Here is a 19,472-nt window from a genome sequence, read left to right as displayed (position 1 = left end):
GATCTGAGGATCACGGTTCAAAGCCAGCCCTGGCAGGAAAGTCTGTGAAACTCATCTCCAGTAATCCACTCAGAAAACTGGAAGTGGCCCTGTGGCTCAAGTGGTAGAGTGCTTGCCTTGAGCTGAAGAGCTCAGGGACAGCACCCAGGCCCAGAGTTCAAGCCCCACAACCGACAAGAAAAGAAAAGAAAGGAAAAGAAAAGAAGAAAGAGGTACAGTGCTTACTAAGCAAGTGTACAGACCCTAGTTCAGCTCCTACTATCACCAAGGGGGGTAGGGGGGCAAATTGGATGTCAAATTTAACAATTAAAATTATTAAATAAAACATTTAGTATGCTCCTACCCTAGTTATCTCAAAAGATATTCAAATGGAGACTGTTTAATTCAATGAACTACATGTTTCTTGTAGTGACTTTATTAATACTTCAATATAGGAAGTGCACCTGAAACAGATATATCACTTTGACAAATACTCACCTTATCCAAACTAGAGGTACAATAATTTGTTTAATGAGATCATAGCTACTTGATGGGCATTGCCAGAATTGATTACTTTAGTCCAGGTACTGTTTGCCAACATCCTCTATTAGAATGATCCCTAAGAAAACATCACACTATGGGTTGGGAAGGTGGCTCAGTGGTAGAGCGCTTGCCTTGCATGCATGAGGCCCTGGGTTCAATTCCTCAGCACCACATAAGCAAAAAAGAAAAAAGCCAGAAGTGGCGCTGTGGCTCAAGTGGTAGAGTGCTAGCCTTGAGCTGAAGAGTTGAGACAGCGCCCAGGCCCAGAGTTCAGGCCCCACGACCGGACCCAAACAAAAAACAAAAAAGAAAAGAAAACATCACACTCAAATGGACCACTACAGAATGGAATCCTTGATCTCATACAAATTATTTCAACCATATTAAAAAAAAATAAACTAAAGGACTGTTGGGAATATGTGTGTGTGTGTGCATGTGTGTTGGTACTTGGACTCAGGACCTTACACCTTACTCTCTTGCTGTTTTGTTTTGTTTTTGTCCAGAGCTAGTACTTTACCACTTCTCAGGTATTATGCTACTTAACTGTAGATAAGAATCCTGAGCTTCTTTTACTCAAGTCTATCACTCTACCACTTGAGCCACAGCACCACTTCCAGCTTTTTTTTCTGTTTATGTGGAATAAGGAATTGAACCCAGGGCTTCATGCATGCTAGGCAAGCCACCTTCCCAGCCCAGCCCTAGCATTGAGCCCAAAACTCAGGGACAGTGCCTAGGTCCTGAATCCAAGCACCAAGAACAGCACACATATGTCCTTCCCACACACAAGAGAAAAAAAAAAAGTCAAGTTCTTTTATTCAGCTTTTACTGGACAAGTCTAACAGTTAACACAACTTTCCTTTCTTAATTCTTTTCTCCTTATATTTTGGAGCATTATTCTTCTGCGTATCTCCTATTTTTGCTGTCTCCTCAAAGAATTCTGATGCTTCATAAAAGTATTTGTGCTATGTGTGTGGCTATCCATCAGTAGTAGTCCCCAGGGGTTAATACTGTGTATTCTCAGTCTTCCCATTTTCCCTGTCTTATGGACTACATAATTTCATGTACAAATAGTCCACAGGTATAGGCAGCATGACATAATGTTTATCTGTCAGATACTGTCTACATAGATTGTAGATAAAATCAATAAGGAATAATTTATAAAATAGCCAAAAGAGGAAGGTAAAAGGAGAACGGAGTAAGATGAGAGGGAGAAGGACAGAGAGCATACACTGAAAGCTTGGTATTTCAGAGGAGCAGGAAAGGGTTGTGTAGAGTAGGGAAGGAAAAGAAAGTGAGTGGCAGATGGGCCCTGGTGGCTCATGCCTATAATCCTAGCTACTCAGGAGGCTGAGATCTGAGGATCACAGTTCAAAGCCAGCACCGGCAGGAAAGTCCATGAAACTCTTATCTCCAATAAACCACCAGAAAACCGGAAGTGGCGCTGTAGCTCCAAAGTTGTTTAAGCCCCACAACTGACAAAAAAAAAAAAAAAAAAAAGAGACAGAGAGTAGCAATTTTCCAGTACTTATTTTCAGGCCAGATCTTTCCACTAAGCTTAGATGCATAGTTACAGCTTCCTCCAGTCAATTTCATCTACTTGGCCTCATATCTATCTCATATTTAGCACGTCAAAATGCAATATTACATCTTTTCCTCCTTATTTCCTATCTTGCTTTGGGCAACATTACCTAACAATAGATGTAGTCAAAACTTCCCTTCTGGGTGACATTGATCAAGATGGTCATACTCACAACCAAACACACTTAACTGAATTCTCTTTGTACAACCACTTCAAGATAAAGTGAAAGAAAAAATGGGGCTGGGAATGTGACTTAGTGGTAGAGTGCTTGCCTAGTATCCATGAACCCCTGAGTTCAATTCCTCATAAACCACATAAAAGCTGGAAGTGGTGCTGTGGCTCAAGGGATGGAGTGCTAGCCTTCAGCAAAAGAAGCTCAGGGACAGTGCCTAGGCCCTGAGTTCAAGGCCCAGGACTGGGAGGGAGAGAGGGAGGGAGGGAGGAAGGAAGGAAGGAAAGAAGGAAGGAAGGAAGGAAGGAAGGAAAAGAAGGAAGGAAGGAAGAAAGGATGGAAGGAAGGAAGGAAGGAAGGAAGGAAGGAAGGAAGGAAGGAAGGAAGCAAGAAAGAAAGGAAGGAAGGAAGGAAGGAAGGAAGGAAGGGAGGGGAAGGGAAGGGAAGGGAGGAAGGAAGGGAGGGGAAGGGAAGGGAAGGGAGGAAGGGAAGGGAAGGGAAGGGAGGAAGGGAAGGGAAGGGAGGGGAGGGGAGGGGAGGGAAAGGGAGGGGAGGGGAGGGGAGGGGAGGGGAGGGAAGGGGAGGGGAGGGAAGGGAAGGGAAGGGAAGGGAAGGGAGAGAGAAAGAAAGAAAGAAACTCCCTTCTACCAACCTGTACCACAATCCCAAAACCCTAGCAATTTCTCTTTAGTTATCTTGGAAATTTGCTCTTCTCTATCTTCATTATTTTTATTCATGGTCTTCATCTTTCTCTTTGAACTACTGCAGTATTCTCACATATATTTCCTGCTATAGTAACACTGTATTATTATTTAATATTTTATGTTACCTCTTGAACCAGATTGTAATAAATAGAATGTGTTTTTAAAATTCCACCATCTGAAGGCTGGGAAGGTGGCTCCTCATGCATGCATGAGGCCCTGGGTTCGATTCCTCAGCACCACATATACAGAAAAAGCTGGTAGTGGGTGCTGTGGCTCAAGTGGTAGAGCGCTAGTCTTGAGCTGAAGAGCTGAGGGGCAGTGCCCAGGCCCAGAGTTCAGATCCGACGACCGACTAAAAAAAAAAAAAAATCCACCATCTGAGACTACGTAAGAATTTATGACTATTGTGTTTAAGTTGAGGAGGTTGGGATTTCATGCTGATTAATATAAATATATTAATGAAACATATGTAAGTGCTGATATTCTTTAATATTCAGAATGAGGCTAACTCCATTAAGCTAATTTTGCTTCATTATAAAATTTTCCCATATAGTAACAACCCTATCTAATTGTATCCATATCTTTTTTTTTTTCTTTTTTTGTGGTCAGTCATGGGGCTTGAACTCTGGGCCTGGGCACTGTCCCTCAGCTCTTCAGCTCAACGCTAGCACTCTACCACTTGAGCCACAGTTCTACTTTCAGTTTTCCGATGGCTTATTGGAGATAAGAGTCTCATGGACTTTCCTGCCCAAGCTGGCTCTGAACTGCGATCCTCAGATATCAGATTCCTTAGTAGCTAGAATTAAAGGTGTGAGCCATTGGCGCCCAGCTACCATCCTATTTTTATTGATAACAAAAGTAAGTTTCACTAGGACTAAGCCTTGTGGTACTTTAAATGCATTTGGGACTCAGGCCTGCTAGCCAAGCACTCTACCACTTGAGCTATATTCCTAGTTCTTTCTTGTTAGGAAGTCAGTATCTCACTTTGTCCAGGCTTGCATTGACTCTTGATCTTCCTGCTGCTTCTTTCCAAATATCTGGAATTACAGGTATGCACCTCTACACTTGGCTATAGCGAATACTCAATGGATAAATATTCCTAGTAAGTCTGAACTTCTTTTTTAGCAGTACTGAGGTAGTAGTTCAGGACCTGAACTCCTTTGGCTTTCTTGCTCATGGTTAGTGCTCTAGCACTTGAGTCATGCCTCCAGCCTTTTACTGGAGATAGGAGTCTTATGAACTTTTCTGCTCAGGCTGGCTTTAAACTGTGATCCTCCAGGATGCAGCTTCCTGAGTAGCCAGGATTATAGGCGTAACCCACCAGCACCAAGATGTAGACCTAAGTTTGGTCAGGAAAGTAATACTTCTGTCAATTTTTAGTCTATTACAAAATTTATCCTGTCAATATTAGCTCCTTGCAGATTTGGTTCTGTTATTAGCAATATATTAATCATTGGCTGAGCAAAACGGTAGAAACTATGTTAAGGAAATATTAACATTAATCCAAAAGCAGCTATCATGTATTGAGCCTTCACTGTGTGGCAGACATTATAGATTATCAACTCACTGGACAATCAACAACTGCCTATTATTATGACTACTGCTATTACACATAGGGCAAACAAAGAGGTTAAATGTAACACAGAAGTTAAATAACTTGTCCCAGGCCATACAATCAATGAATGTCAAAAATCACATTAAAATGGCAATGAGAAAAAAATGAGGCTATGGATAATGATTTACATGAAACTAGCTACTACAGTTTCAGACTCTTATTCTGTGCAGAAAGAAAATTTTATACCTCATGTTTCAATGTTTATGACAACAACAGTGATGATAGTACTGTAACATCTATTGAGCCTGCTACCCACCAGGCATATGATAAGCACTTAGGTATTATAATTTAATCTTCACTACATCTAGTACTTTGCTAATTTATTAACAAGGGTCTACAAGGTCAAATAGCACCTAGGTATTGTTACTGTTACAAAGCCCCTAAGTATCATGCTTGTTAATACATATATTAGATTCTACCAGTAGCTACTGAGGAAGCAAGCTTAGCAAAAATTCACAAGACCTCTTTCTCAGCTAATAGCTAAGTACAGTACTGTGGCCTATACTTATCATTCAAGCTACGTGGGAGGCTGAAATCAAGAGGATCATGGTTCCAGGCCAGCCTGGGCAAAAAAAGTTCACAAGATTCCATTTCAACATGTATATAGTACTAGAATTTGAACTCTTGCATTTGCTTGGCAAATGCTCTACTGCTGGGCCATACATCAGCCTTTTTATGCACTAGTTATTTTCAGATAGAGCCTTGGGCTTTTTTTGTTTTTTGGCCAGGGCTTGTACCTGGATGGCCATGTTCCTATTTTAGGATTCCTGCTTTAGCTGATAAGATAGGCCTGTACCACTGTGCCTGCCCATGACCTGCAAGGATGAAGAAAGCGCCTATCTGTCCTTTTTCTCTCAAGCACCTGCTTGCAATGCACATAGGGACTCACTTTTATCCTATACTTTTATTTCTTAATCCTCTTCAACTCCTGGATCAGTATCACCTCTGCACTGTGGAAGCAGTCTCAGGATTAGTTGTGAGTCCTCCCTGCCCTCATCCCACTGACTCCTCTTGTCTGCTCAGGTGTGGTGGCACATGACTACAATCTCAGCATTCAGGAGGTAGAGGCAGGAGGATTGTGCGTTTAGGGCAATCCTACAGTCCAGAGCAAAACCCTGCCCCCCAGCAAAGGTAAAATAAAACAACAAAAATGAAGCTTCAGCCGGCACCGGTGGCTCATGTCTGTAATCCTAGCTACTCAGGAGGCTGAGATCTGAGGATCATAGTTCAAAGCCAGCTCAGGCAGTAAAGTCCGTGAGACTCTTATCTCCAATTAACCAAAAAAACAGAAGTGGTGCTGTGGCTCAAGGGGTAGAGTACTCACCTTGAGCTCAGGAACAGTGCCCAGGCCCGGAGTTCAAGCCCCACAACCAGAAAAGAAAAAGAAAAAAAAAATAAAGGAAGCTTCTTTATAAAAGAAACTAAGGGCTAGGTCTCACCTTTTTGCAGGGGTGGGGTGGAAGAGGGGGTGTCTAGCTATATAGCTCAGGCTCACTTTGAGTCTGCTATGTGACCCAGGATGACCTCAAACTTACAACCCTCCACCCTCATAGTCTTATAAGAAAGTTTCCAGTAGAGTGTGTTTCATATTCAAATTAATAACCTGATCATACATACCTTTGTTTTACCAAATGACAACTGCAACATTATGATGGCACTTATGTAAGCCTACATAATGACTGTCCTAAACTTACAGCAAGTTCTGGCAATGCATCGCTTCATGTTTGTTTAGATAACAGCAGCCCTATTCAAGTGAAAATGACAGAAGAGGTTTTATATAGTAAGTGGAGTCTGCCTTTTCAACCTCACATTCTTAAAAAAAGTCTCAGGGACTTTTTTTCTGGGGCTGGGTTCAAATCTCAATCCTCAGATTCGGCCTCCTGAGTAGCTAGGATGAAGTGCCCAGCTGTTTTTCCTTTGGTATCATTGGTACTTCATGGAAATGCAGAATAAAATATTGAGTGCTGACCTTTTTAGTATTTATTGTTATTGCTCTTATTTTTCTTAGCTATCTGCATTAACAATAGAAAAATACATATTATAGGGGTTAGGAATGTGGCTTAGTGGTAGAGTGCTTGCCTGGCAAGCATGAAGCCTTGGGTTTGATTTCCCAGTACCACAAAAACAGACAAAGCTGTAAGTGGTGCTGTGGCTCAAGTGGTATAGAGTGCTAGTCTTGAACAAAAGAAGCTTGGGGACAGTGCCCAAGCTTGGGCACTGAACTTAGGTTCAAGCCCCAGGATTGGAAAGAAAGAGAGAAAGAGAGAGAGGAAGAAAAGAAGGAAGAAGGAAGGAAGGAAGGAAGGAAGGAAGGAAGGAAGGAAGGAAGGAAGGAAGGAAGGAAGGAAGGCAGGCAGGCAGGCAGGCAGGCAGGCAGGCAGGGCAGGCAGGCAGGCAGGCAGGCAGGCAGGGAAGGAGAGAGCAAGCGAGGGAGGGAGGGAGGGAAAGAAAAGAAAAGAAAGAAAAAAAGAAAAGAAAAATTACCATGTAATTGTAACCCCTCTGTACAGTATTTTCATAATAAAAAAAAGAAAAATTATGTATTATGGCTCTTTCAATTCTCCCTTTTTGGGGGGAGGTAGGACGCAATACTTAGGCAGTACTCAGAGCCTTATGCTTGCTAGGAAGGTGTTATAACATTTGAGCCATGCCTCTACCCCCTTAAGCATTCATTATTTTCAGGTAGGTTCTTGTTGTTATGCCCAGGGTCAGGCTGGGATGTAATCCTTCTACTTGTGCTTCCTTGTCTCTCTGGGGATAGCAGGTAGGTACCACTGCACCCATTCACTGAACTTTCCCCATAGCTGGGAAAACAGTTGAGTGCCACCACATCTAGTCCCTGATTAAGATGGAGTCTCAGGAATTTTTATGCCTGGGCTTGCCTGGTATCAGGATCCCAGGATCCACCCCACAAGCAGCTAGGACCACAGGATTGAGCCATCACACCTGCCCATTTTTTTTTCCTTTTAAGCTTTTAATGTCCTTACATAGGCAATGATGTTTCTTAACTTCACTGAATAAAAATAATGTCCAACTTTGCAGTCATTCTCTTTGTCCTCCAGACCTGTATTCAATTCTATATTCAACAGCTTTTTCAAACTACTCCTATTACAATCCAGTTCCTACTTGAGATAACAGAAAAAAGGAAATAGCTTTTCAGAGATAGACAGTTGGACTTTTCATTTCAACCTTCACAGTCCTGATTAAGATAATGCTAATATGAATTTGGCTTTGGAAAATTATGTCATAATCAAAAGATACATCAAACCAGTTATAAAATAATCACCAAATTTGGAGCTATAGGTTAATAAAATTTTTAAAGGATTCATTGTTCTCCTCCTGAAAAATACGTAAGCATACAATTTAATTCATTATTCAATGTTGTGATACAGTCTACATAAGCTACAGTATACCGTAAGATATAAACTGCCCCATGATCAAAGAAGATTACATGCTAAATGTTGGGTAATATTTCATCTGCACAATGAGCAAAAACTAACAAGTCCAGATTACTTCTAAACCTAAAAAGGAGGTCTGCCACACACTGCTTATTTTGTATGACTTAGAACATAATGTAAGGGAAGAAAATATTAATTACCTAGTTCTAACAAAACTATGTAGAAAAAAAAACAGAACAAGGAGTTTTTAGGCCACAGTAAGACCCCTATGTATTACAGAACATAAATGATTTAAGAATTCAATTAAAACAGAAAAGTATTAAAACAAGAGCACAGAAGATGTGCTTTTCAAAAAACTGGCTTATAAAGGGAAAGGGATGATAAGAGTGAGAAAGGCACTAGTGAGACTCCTTACCCATTGTTGCTGGTGCTGGAGCTTCCTGATGGTATTCTCAGCGTGCTCCAGCTTAGCACTGGCCTCATCACTCTGCTGTTTGATGGTGGCCAACTCCCGTTTTATGAGGTAGTTTTCCTCAGCCTCCTGGGCTCTTGTCACTTGTCCCTTAGGACATAATTTTTATGTGTGTGTAAAGGAATTTAGAATAGATTCAAGAAAGACTGCCTTTTGTGAGGTTTAGTTATTTATTTTGCCATGTTAAAAAAAATCACCTGAGAAAACAGAACAGCCTAGGTAATTATAAGCTAGCAATGTGTTATTGCTCCAGCAAATTTGGGAAAACTAAATAAAAAGTTCTTTTCTTGAGTTCCTTCCTCAGTCAATAAAAATTCAGTTCATGCATTATTACTGAGTTGTACATGCAGGACTAAACTTTTTAATACAATGGTTAATATCACTAAATCCACTGATTGTCATTTTGAAATAATTACTTTAAAAAATAAGGTTAGCTTTAAAAACGTGCAAAAAGTGCCTATTTGAATGAAACAAAGTAACAGTCATCCAAAATTAAGTTTTTACCCATATACCACCCAAAATTATAGCAAAATGCATGTAAAATTGCATGCATTAAAAATACAAACTTCTAGGTACAGAAGTGTCCTTAGAAGTAAAGTTAGAGAAAATGCTTTTAAAAAAAACCCAAAACAAAAAAAAATATACCTGTATCAATCTATCTGCCAAGGAAGCACTTTCCTACAAAGGGAAAAATTCAGATAGCAATGTAAGAGAAAGGAAAATAAAAGTGATAAAATTAGGAATAAGAAGAAACAAACATACCCAAATTCCACCTACTTTTCACTGTTTTAAAATGGACATTTTAAATTTAAAATTATTTCCACTGAATGTACATTTATTAAGCCTTAAAAAAGATTAAAACAAAGATAAACTGCAGAAAATCAAGTGTTTCTAGAAAAGACCAAACACAAATTCCAAGTACTTTTTGATTACCAAAACAAGTAAATACTGTCTCATGAAAGTATTACTTTACATCTTTTTTGTACATCTTAATCACATCATCAAACCATTTATGTGAAAAGCAGAAGGAATTCAAGTAAGCAATTTCACTTACAAAGTACGACAGCCATTTGTATAACAGTAACATCCAAAGAAACAGAACAAGGAAAATGACTAGTGAAATAAACAGACCACAGTAACAACTGAGGAAGTAAACTTCTTGGTTATAGAATTCAATTGATACTTAAGTATTTCTAGAATTGTAAGTGCTAAGTGACACACCGAGGCCACCTAAACCAGTAAAAAAAAAAAAAAAAGGCACTTGAAAATTCTAGAAGCAAAATCCAAACACTTTCTACAACTTCTTTTTCATTCTGAAGGTTCAATAAAGAATGCTTTCTCTATAAAAAATGTCTCACTTCTATGATTTTAAAACCTACCTAACAAGTTGGATATTTTACTATAAACACAGAGGAGAATTAAGTTAAGCTAACTTAAAAACAATTAAACTAAACATTCACGTGGGGTCACCAAAAAGTAGAAATACCTTCAAAGTAACTTTATTACAATGAGAGATATACACAGAAACTGTATTTGACTTAATATATCTGCAATTATTAGACAACAGGCATATAATAAATGTCCTACTATAAAACAATAAATAAACTGAATATAAAATTGCTTTTAAAAAAAAAAGAATACTGCAAACCAACCCCCTTTTCAGGTATTTCTTTCCTAGGTATTCATCCATAAATTTTCAGATACAATTTTAAAGACATTTGGCAATATCATAAGGGGTAAATTTAAACCCACTTACTTTCTCTCACGTCTTAGAACCAAAAGAGTTCGTGAATTCAAATTTCCTTTTAATTAAACTATGCTTTTATTACTCAATTCATTCTTACAGGATCAGAAATACAATTACCAAAGACATTATATCAAAATCACAATATGAAAAAGTCTACATTTGCCAGTTACTTTATATAAAACAGAAAAAAAGGTAGTAAGAAAATATCAAAATAACTCTTGACAACCAAAAGTTTATATATAACTCCCTATTGTGAAAAGCAGTATGAGTGAATTTATATAGAAGAAATTAATTACTCTGACTAAAAACAAGTCTAATCCTTATAAAAGAACCATTGCTACATTTAAAATGTGGTTAAAACATTAAAATGTAGTTAACATATAAAATGTAATTATAACATTAAAAAACATTTGAAACTCATCTTTCAAATGTGGCATCCTAATGGAGTCCTACCACATATTTTAAAGGTTATATGTAAATAAGGAAATGACATCAATATGTTACTCAATGACCTCAATTGAAACTTCAATAAAGGTTCATGGACTACTACAAACTTTTATTATTAACTAGTTTGGTTAAACAAACTGGTAGGCAATCTACCACAACTTAGGAGATTACATGTTCCATTTTTTGAGAATTTTAAACAAACCAAAAACATAATAAACATTCAACTTTTAGTAATCATTTACTTACTTTTTCTAATGTTTCAATGCGCTGCTTCAATAGTCTATTTTCAGTGCGTAACCTCTGCCAAAAAAAAAAAAAAAATTTTGCTTACAAGCATTCTAGAAAGGAAAAGATTCTTAAATCAAAATCCTTTGACAAATACAAAAAGACTCAAAAGAATAGTTATATTGCCATATGTCAAACCATTAAAAGCTAAAAGAAATCCATAGCAAAAAGGAAATAATTTATAATTCTAGATGTACCTGAATTTTAAATATAGTCTATAATATATAAATAACCCACTGTTTTCTATACTTATCATGGCTTATGATAAAATTTCTTTAAAAATTTTTGGGAAGGAAGTGGTGCTGTAGCTCAAGTGGTAGAACGCTAGCCTTGAGCTGAAGAGCTGAGGGAGAGTGCCCAGGCCCAGATTTCAAGCCCCAAACTGACAAAAAAAAAAAAATTGGGGGGGGAAGCTGGGCCTGTAACTCTAGCTACTCAGGAGGCTGAGATCTGAGGATCACGGTTCAAAGCCAGCCAGGGCAGGAAAGTCTGTGAGCCTCTTATCTCCAATAAGAACCACTAGAAAACCAGAAGTGGCATTGTAGCTCAAGCGGTAGAGCGCTCGCCCTGAGCTGAAGAGCTGAGGGACAGCACCCAGACCCAGAGTTCAAGATCCACGACCGACAAAAAAACCCAAAAAACAAACAAAAAAAAAAAAAAAAAAATTGGGAGCCAGGCACTGATGGCTCATGCCTGTAATTCTAGCTACTCAGGAGGCTGAAATCTGAGGATAATAGTTCAAAGCCAACCCAGGCAGGAAAGTTCCTAAGACTCTTTTTTTTTTTTTTTTTTTGGGGGGGGGGTCCGGTCGTGGGGCCTGAACCACTGAGCCACCTTCCAAGCCCCAAAAGTTCCTAAGACTCTTATCTCCAATAAACCACCAGGGACAACACCCAGGCTCAGAGTTCAAGCCCCACGACCGACAAAAAAAAAAAAAAAAAAAAAAACTGGGGCCAAGCAATGGTAGCTCACACCTGTAATCGCATCTACTCAAGAGGCTAAGATCTGAGTATCACAGTTCAAAGCCAGCCTGTACAGAAAAATCCACCAGACTCTGCTCTCTGATCTCTGATTAACCACTAGAAAACCAGAAGTAGCTGTGGCTCAAAGTGTTGGAGCACCAGCCCTGAGCAAAAGAGCTCAGCGACAGTGGCCAGACCCTGAAGTTAAGCCCTTACAACCAAAATAAAAAACAAAATTACAAAATGTTGTGGGGGGGGGGGGAGAGGAAGAGTGAGTTTTTAATTGGCTTACATCAGTGATACAGGGGAAATTCCATTATTACAACTCTACCAATTTATATGGCATTCCAATCATCCTGCCTATCATACTCTTTATACCCTTCCCTGTTAAGAAACAGTGTGCCAGGCTGGCAATGTGGCTTAGTGGTAGAGTGCATTCCTAGCATGCATGAAGCCCTGGGTTCGATTCCTCAGTACCACAAAAACAGAAAAAAACAGAAGTGGCACTGTGGCTCAAGTGGCAGAATGCTAGCAGAGAGGCTCAGGGACAGTGACAAGGCCCTGAGTTCAAGCTCCAGGACTGGCAGAAAAAAAAAAGAAAGAAAGAAAAAGAATTAGTGTCCCAAACAGATTTTCTTGTTTAAGTATTTTAACAACCCCATTAGATAAAAAAGACTCTAATTTACATATTAATATTCAAATACTGGTTGAACAAATCAGTTTCAAATATGCAATTTCATACAACTAAATGTTAGTTTCAATTATTTTCAATTTGACTACTTTGTAGCTTTGACTAGATACTAGGTTGCAAAATTCCTTACATCTTGAAAATATATAAGAATTTATCATGAGTTGTTTTCTAAGAAAATTAAAAGTTCCAAAACTGGCCATTTTTTTTTTCATAATTTAAAAGGTAAAACCAAACTGGGTGCCAGTGGCTCATGCCTATAATCCTACTTAGGAAATTGAAATTTGAGAATCATGGTTCAAAGCCAGCCCAGGGGGCTGGGAAGGTGGCTCAGTGGTAGAGGGCTTGCTTTGCATGCATGAGGCCCTGGGTTCGATTCTTCAGCGCCACATAAGCAGAAAAAGCCAGAAGTGGTATTATGGCTCGAGTGGTAGAGCACTAGCCTTAAGCTGAAGAGGTGAGGGACAGTACCCAGGCCCAGAGTTTGGCCCCTTGACCGGCCAAAAAAAAAAAAAAAAAGCCAGTCCAGGACAAAAAAGTTTGTGAGACTCTTGTCTCCAATTAACCATCAAAAAGCTGTAAGTAACCCTATGGCTCAAGTGGTAGAGTACTAGTCTTGGGCACAAAAGCCAAAGGACAGCACCTAGGTTCTGAGTTCAAGTACCAGGACTGGCACCAAAAAAAAAAAAAAAAAAGCCTCGGCTTAAAGGAGGTACAAATAAGAATTTAGGGTATTCATCTTTCACATGAAAATTTACCTACTTTCCTGGAGAAAAGCAGTTCAAAAGTATTATCCTTGCTTAGATAAGAAAAATGTTCCTGGGGCTGGGGAAGGTGGCTCAGTGGTAGAGCGCTTGCCTTGCATGCTTGAGGCCCTGGGTTCGATTCCTCAGCACCACATAAGCAAAAAAAAAAAAAAAGCCAGAAGTGGCGCTGTGGCTCAAGTGGTAGTGTGCTAGCCTTGAGCTGAAGAGCTGAGGGACAGCGCCCAGGCCCAGAGTTCAGGCCCCACAACTGGACCAAAAAAAAAGAAAGAAAGAAAAATGTTCCTCAACGGGAACCAGTATACAAGGACACATGCACCTCCATGTTTATTGCAGCATTGCAGCACTGTTCATAATAGCCAGGATATGGAAACAACCCAGATGTCCCACCACAGATGAATGGATCCAAAAATTATGGTATCTATACACAATGGGATATTATGCAGCCATTAGAAAGGACAAAATAATGTCATTTGCAGGGAAATGGATGGAACTAAAAGAAATTATGTTGAGTGGGGTAAGTCAAGAGCAAAGAGACAAAGGGCACATGGTCTCCCTGATAAGTGGATGTTAAATCCAAAATGTAAGGTGATACGACAAAGTTAACAGGACTTGAGAAACAAAGGACCTCCACTCATCTGGTCAAATCACTACTAAACAACCCCTTGCTGCTGATCATATATATATGTGTGCACACCAAAGGGAAACTAGGAGGAGGACTCAGAACTAGAGGGAATCAGGAAAAAACATACAACAGTGGGATCCATCAGCTGCACTGGACATTGATCAAAACGAACTAAGCAACTCAATGGCAGTGATGGGAGGGAGAGAACGAGTGGGAAAGAAGGAACAGCTGACGCTATGCAAAAAGAAAGAAATGTACATATCACCCGATATGGAAGGAATAACTGTGTTGCCAAAGCTCATAGAACTCATAAACTTTATAGACCACAACAATTTGCCCCATGAAAGTTAGAATGTGTTTGTGACCTTAACTAAGCATCAGTATCTCACAATACTGTGAAATTTGTGAAATTATGTAATCACTTAATCACAATAAAGAATATGCAAAAGAAAAGAAAAGAAAAACATTCCTACCACTATAAGGCAGTCATAATTCTACTGTGATATTGCTCTATTTAGTCTGTCTCCGTGTATTCTACTGTTAGTCTTAGCATTGGACAGATTACCTTCTCTGCCACTTTAATTATTATGCCTAAGCGGAATGTAATTATCTTCCCCTTGGAGCTATTTTCTCCTGAGGAACCACCAAGTCTCAGCAAAAGGAAGTTTTTTCTTTTTTCACACTAAAATGAAAGTCATTTCAGTCATGTGTTTCTGCTTTTGGAAATACCCCTATGATCTAGATGGATGGTCAGTAAATATACAATTCATTGCTAAATTTACTACAGATGGAAACAAACATTGCATGACCTAATAACTATTGTCAAATAACTAATCAGTGTATCTTCAGCACATAAAAAAATTCCTAAAATGCTTACTTTAATTTCAACTTGCTCTTCCATCTCTTTAGTTTTTATTGTAGTGTATTCTTTTTCAAGCCTAAGAAGAAAAAAAGAGTCAAAAATATATTTTCATGCACTTACAAAATTATAAAATTTAAAAATACATATAAACATAAAAATAATTTTGTTAGTTTCCATAGGAGTATAACTTGAGATATTTGATATGAGTAAAATCATTTTGAGTTGGACATCACTGGCTCAGGCCTGTAATCTTAGCTACTTGAGTGGCTGAGATCCAGTGTCAGTATGCAGCCAGTCTAAGCAGAGTAATTTGACAGCAATACCTGGTGTGATATACACATCTGTCAGCCTAGCTACGTGAGAGGCTAAGATCATAAGGATTCCATTTGAAAGATGATCCAGGCAGAATAAGTCTGAGAGATGGAAAAGTCCATCTCAGCGGAAGAAGTTGAGTGTGGTGGAGTGTGCATGCCATCCCAGCTACAACAGGAAGCAAAAGAGTAGGAGGATAATGGTCCAGGCATACATTAGGCAGGAAAGGAGACTCTAATCTCAAAAACAACCAGTATAAAAAAGGAGGGGGGGGGGGTGGCTCAGAGGTAGAACACCTGCCTAACAACTAGGATCTTGAGTTTAAACCCCAGTACTCCCATCCCCCACTGCCAAAACCAGTTTACAAATGATAAAAGAAAAATCATACAAAAGTGAAGTTCAGAAGTAAAACATTATACAACACCGAACAGGACTGAGTTTATGGGCTCTAGTCATCCCTAAACTTATGAAAAAAAAATGCTATACTTCTCAATAAATTTACAGATGGTACCTGAAACTAAGTGACCAAGGTTAAAATCACAGCAATAAAAATCTATACATCTTCTGGGAAGACACACTGAAAAGGGTACATTTCTTCTATGGATTCTTTCCCATAATTAAAGGATCAAGACAGATAATTATTGGGAACATTAGTAGAACACCTTTCTGATCCCTAGCAGACTGTAAATATCAGTTTCCAGACATATGGGTTAGGAATCTCTAACATTATTATTATTAACCTATTTATACTGCCATTCACTAGACTGTGACTGAAATACACTACTTACCTGTTTTGCCATCCTCTAATGCACAGAAAATTTGAACCTCTGTCAGAGATATATACAAATATTTATTACATGTTCCTGCAGTGATATTTCATAGAAAGACTTCTATTTTAATTCTGACAAAGGATTACTACTCCAAATGACATAATTTCTTTTTTTTTTATTTTTATTTTTGGAGCCGGCTGTGGGCCTGAACTCTGGGCCTGGGCACTGTCCCTCAGCTCTTCAGCTCAAGGCTAGTGCTCTACCACTTGAGCCACAGCACCACTTCCGGCTTTTTTTTTTCTGCTTACGTGGTTGGTGGTGAGGAATTGAACCCAGGGCCTCATGCATGCAAGGCAAGCGCTCTACCACTGAGCCACCTTCCCAGCCCAATGTACATAATTTCTAACCAATAAGGACCACCAGGCACCGGTGGCTCATGCCTATAACCCTAGCTACTTTGGAGGCCAAAATTGAGGATCTTGGTTCGAAGCCAGCCCAGGCAGAAAAGTCCCCATGAGACTCTTATTTCTAATTAACCACTCAAAAACTGGAAGTAGTGCTAGTGGTAAAGCAGTAGTCTTGAGCATAAAGAGGCTCAGGGACAGTACCCAGGCCCTGAGTTCAAACCCTAAAACCAACCAAAACAAAAAAACAAAACCGCTGTATCAGAAATGGAAGAGGGAAAAAATTAAAAAACAAGTCCAATAAACATATGAAAAATCTCTTCTCTTATTAAAAATCAAGGAAATGCAAAAACTGTCCAAAAAAGACACTTTACACTTAATGGATTGAGAAAATAAACAATACTAACCAAGTGTTGAGTGCATTAGGACAACAGAATTATTTTTTTCATTTTCTTTTTGCCAGTCCTGGGGCTTAAACTCATTGCCTGGGAACTGTCCCTGAGCTTCTTTTGCTCATGGCTAACACCCTACCACTTGAGCAACAGCACCACTTACAGCTTTTTCTGTGTACATGGTACTAAGGAATTGAATCTAGGGCTACATGCATGCAAGCACTCTACCACTAAGCCATATTCCCAGCCCTGGACAACAGAATTCTTAGAATCCCTGTGGCTAATGCCTTGACAACTGGAGGGAGGGGCAGCACTGATATTAGGGTTTGAACTCTGGGCTTCTTACCTGCTATGCAGATGTTCTATCACTTGAACCATGCCTCCTTATAAACTCACTGTTTAAGAGATACGGTATTACTTTTTATGGATCACAATCTTTCTGTTTATGCTTCCCAACATATCTCGTATAAAAGGTACATTCCACAATGCCCAGTTTTTCCTGTTAAGAAAGTATCTCATGAACTTTTATTCACCAGGACTGGCCTGGAACCAAAATCTTCCTGATTTCAGCCTCTCAAGTAGATGCTTTGAAACGTGCATGCCAATACACCTGGCTGCTGGTTCACGGATCTCAAGAACTTATTTTTCTTTTTTGTACCTGTTCTGGGGGCTTGAATTCAGGGCCTTTGGCACTGTCCCTGAGCTTTTTGCTCAAGATAAGCGCTCTACCACTTGAGCCACAGCTCCATTTCCAGCTTTTTTGGTGATTAATTGGAGATAAGAGTCTCATAGACTTTCCTGCCGTGGCTGGCTTTGAACTATAATGCTCAAATTGGGCTGGGAAGGTGGTTCAGTGGTAGTGTGCTTGTCTTACATGCGTGAGGCCCTGGGTTTGATTCCTCAGCACCACTTGAGCAGAAAATCCCGGAAGTGGCACTGTGGCTCAAGTGGTAGAACGCTAGCCTTGAGCAGAAGAGCTGAGGATCAGTGCCCAGGCCCAGAGTTCAAGCCCTACAACCGATGACCAAACAAAAGAAAAAAACAAAAAATATAATGCTCAGATCTCAGCCTCCTTAGTAGCTAGGATTACAAGGTGAGTAGCTAGGATTACAAGGTGTGAGCCAGTAGTGCCTGACTTCAGGAACTTTTTGCCTGAGCTAGCCTGTCCTAATCTCTACCTCCTGAAGAGCTAAGATTATAAGAATAGTACAATCTGTTTTTAATTTCGAAAATATTCTAATTTATTTTGAAGCTACATATATCATAGAAAAATTCTTGTAAAATTGTAGCATTTTAATAGCATAATAGTAAATACTAAACAAGAAAACATGAAAATATCTCAAATGGCCACTGGAAAAATGCACAGACTACTACAGACTCACTCAGAGAGCTGGGGTTTCACTTTGTAGGTAAGCCACTAAACTAAATGTGAATGAGATTCAAAGTTACTTTTGGCACATATGAGAAAATCTGAACAGACTATTAGGCAATATTATGGATATTGTTAAGCGATAAAAGAATATTATGAGAAAGGCAAACACCTTTATTTTATAGCAAACACCTTTTATTTTATTTAGAGTGAAATGTTGTGATTTCTATTTTAGAAGACCTAAGGAAGAAAACAATTAGGCAAAATATCAGCAACTGTTAAGGTTAAATAATAAACATAGAGTATTTATTGTTCTAACTTATTTTTTGGTATGTTTAAAAGGTTTCCTTATTAAAAAAAAAAAAAAAGAACAAAGTATGCTATATAGCTAATGAACTGAAATGATTCTTTCCTTCAGTTAAGCTTCATAAAAGAAAAATGGAACACCATATTGAAGGTTTTATTTTGTTACTTCTAAGTCACAACTCAAAATTATCGTCTTTGATTGAAGAAAATAAAACAGAAGGGTTGAAGATAAAAGGAATATACCTGAAAGAGAATAAATAATGACCTATATTCTGAATTAGCACTATAAAAGAAGAAAATACTTTGTTCTGAAAATAGAAGAAAAAGAATATGACTAAGTCTATCAAGTAGATCACAGGAAGTTAGAAACTGATGGATCACAAATTCATAATACAGCAAATGGATGAGAATTAGGTATAGCAAGAAAAGGGAGCTTTAGAAGAATGGTATGATTTGATGCCAGGTGCCAGTGGCTCACGCCTGTAATCCTAGCTACTCAGGAGGCTGAGATCTGAGGATTGAGGTTCAAAGTCAGCCCGGGCAGGAAACTCTGTGAGACTCTTATCTCCAATAAACCACTCACAAAACTGGAAGTGGTGCTGTGGCTCAAGTGGTAGAGTGCTAGCCTTAAGCTGAAGAGCTCAGGGACAGTGCTCAGGCCCAGAGTTCCAGCCCCACCACCAAAAAAAGAAGAAGAAGAAGAAGAATGGTATGATTTGAAACTTTTATGGGGAATGGAAGAATTAATCAAAGCCAATATAAACATGCATAGAGAAAACACAGGAAAGGGTTGGGAAGGTGGCTCAGTGGTAGAGCGCTTGCCTTGCATGCCTGAGGCCCTGGGTTCCATTCCTCAGCACCACATAAGCAAAAAGAAAAAAGCCGGAAGTGGCGTTGTGGCTCAAGTGATAGTGTGCTAGCCTTGAGCTGAAGAGCTGAGGGACAGTGCCCAGGCCCAGAGTTCAGGCCCCACAACTGGACCCAAAAAAAAAAAAAAAAGAGAAAACACAGGAAATATAGCCTACTGTCAACAATCTCACCGACTATGCAGTGACTCCTGTCTATATGAACATATGA

General features: G+C 39.2%; 1 protein-coding gene across 2 annotated transcripts in view; it reads right to left on the bottom strand.

Moving 5' to 3' along the window:
• Nucleotides 1-19,472, bottom strand: part of Evi5 (ecotropic viral integration site 5) — a 129,280-nt gene that overhangs the window by 61,188 nt on the left and 48,620 nt on the right. Inside the window, exons 10-13 of one of the 2 annotated variants that reach the window (XM_042681664.1) lie at nucleotides 14,858-14,918; nucleotides 10,903-10,956; nucleotides 9,108-9,140; nucleotides 8,406-8,552 (exon numbers count right to left, since the gene is read on the bottom strand). In XM_042681664.1, the coding sequence (XP_042537598.1) occupies nucleotides 8,406-8,552; nucleotides 9,108-9,140; nucleotides 10,903-10,956; nucleotides 14,858-14,918 (295 nt within the window). The remainder of the gene's footprint in view (nucleotides 1-8,405; nucleotides 8,553-9,107; nucleotides 9,141-10,902; nucleotides 10,957-14,857; nucleotides 14,919-19,472) is intronic. The other variant, XM_042681671.1, reaches the window with a different exon arrangement.

This window comes from Dipodomys spectabilis, unplaced genomic scaffold, assembly GCF_019054845.1.
Source record: "Dipodomys spectabilis isolate Male_0828 unplaced genomic scaffold, ASM1905484v1 ptg000002l, whole genome shotgun sequence".
Taxonomy (NCBI): Eukaryota; Metazoa; Chordata; class Mammalia; order Rodentia; family Heteromyidae; genus Dipodomys; species Dipodomys spectabilis.
The sequence above is the reverse complement of the archived record's forward strand: the minus strand, read 5'-3'. Positions and strand labels throughout refer to the sequence as shown.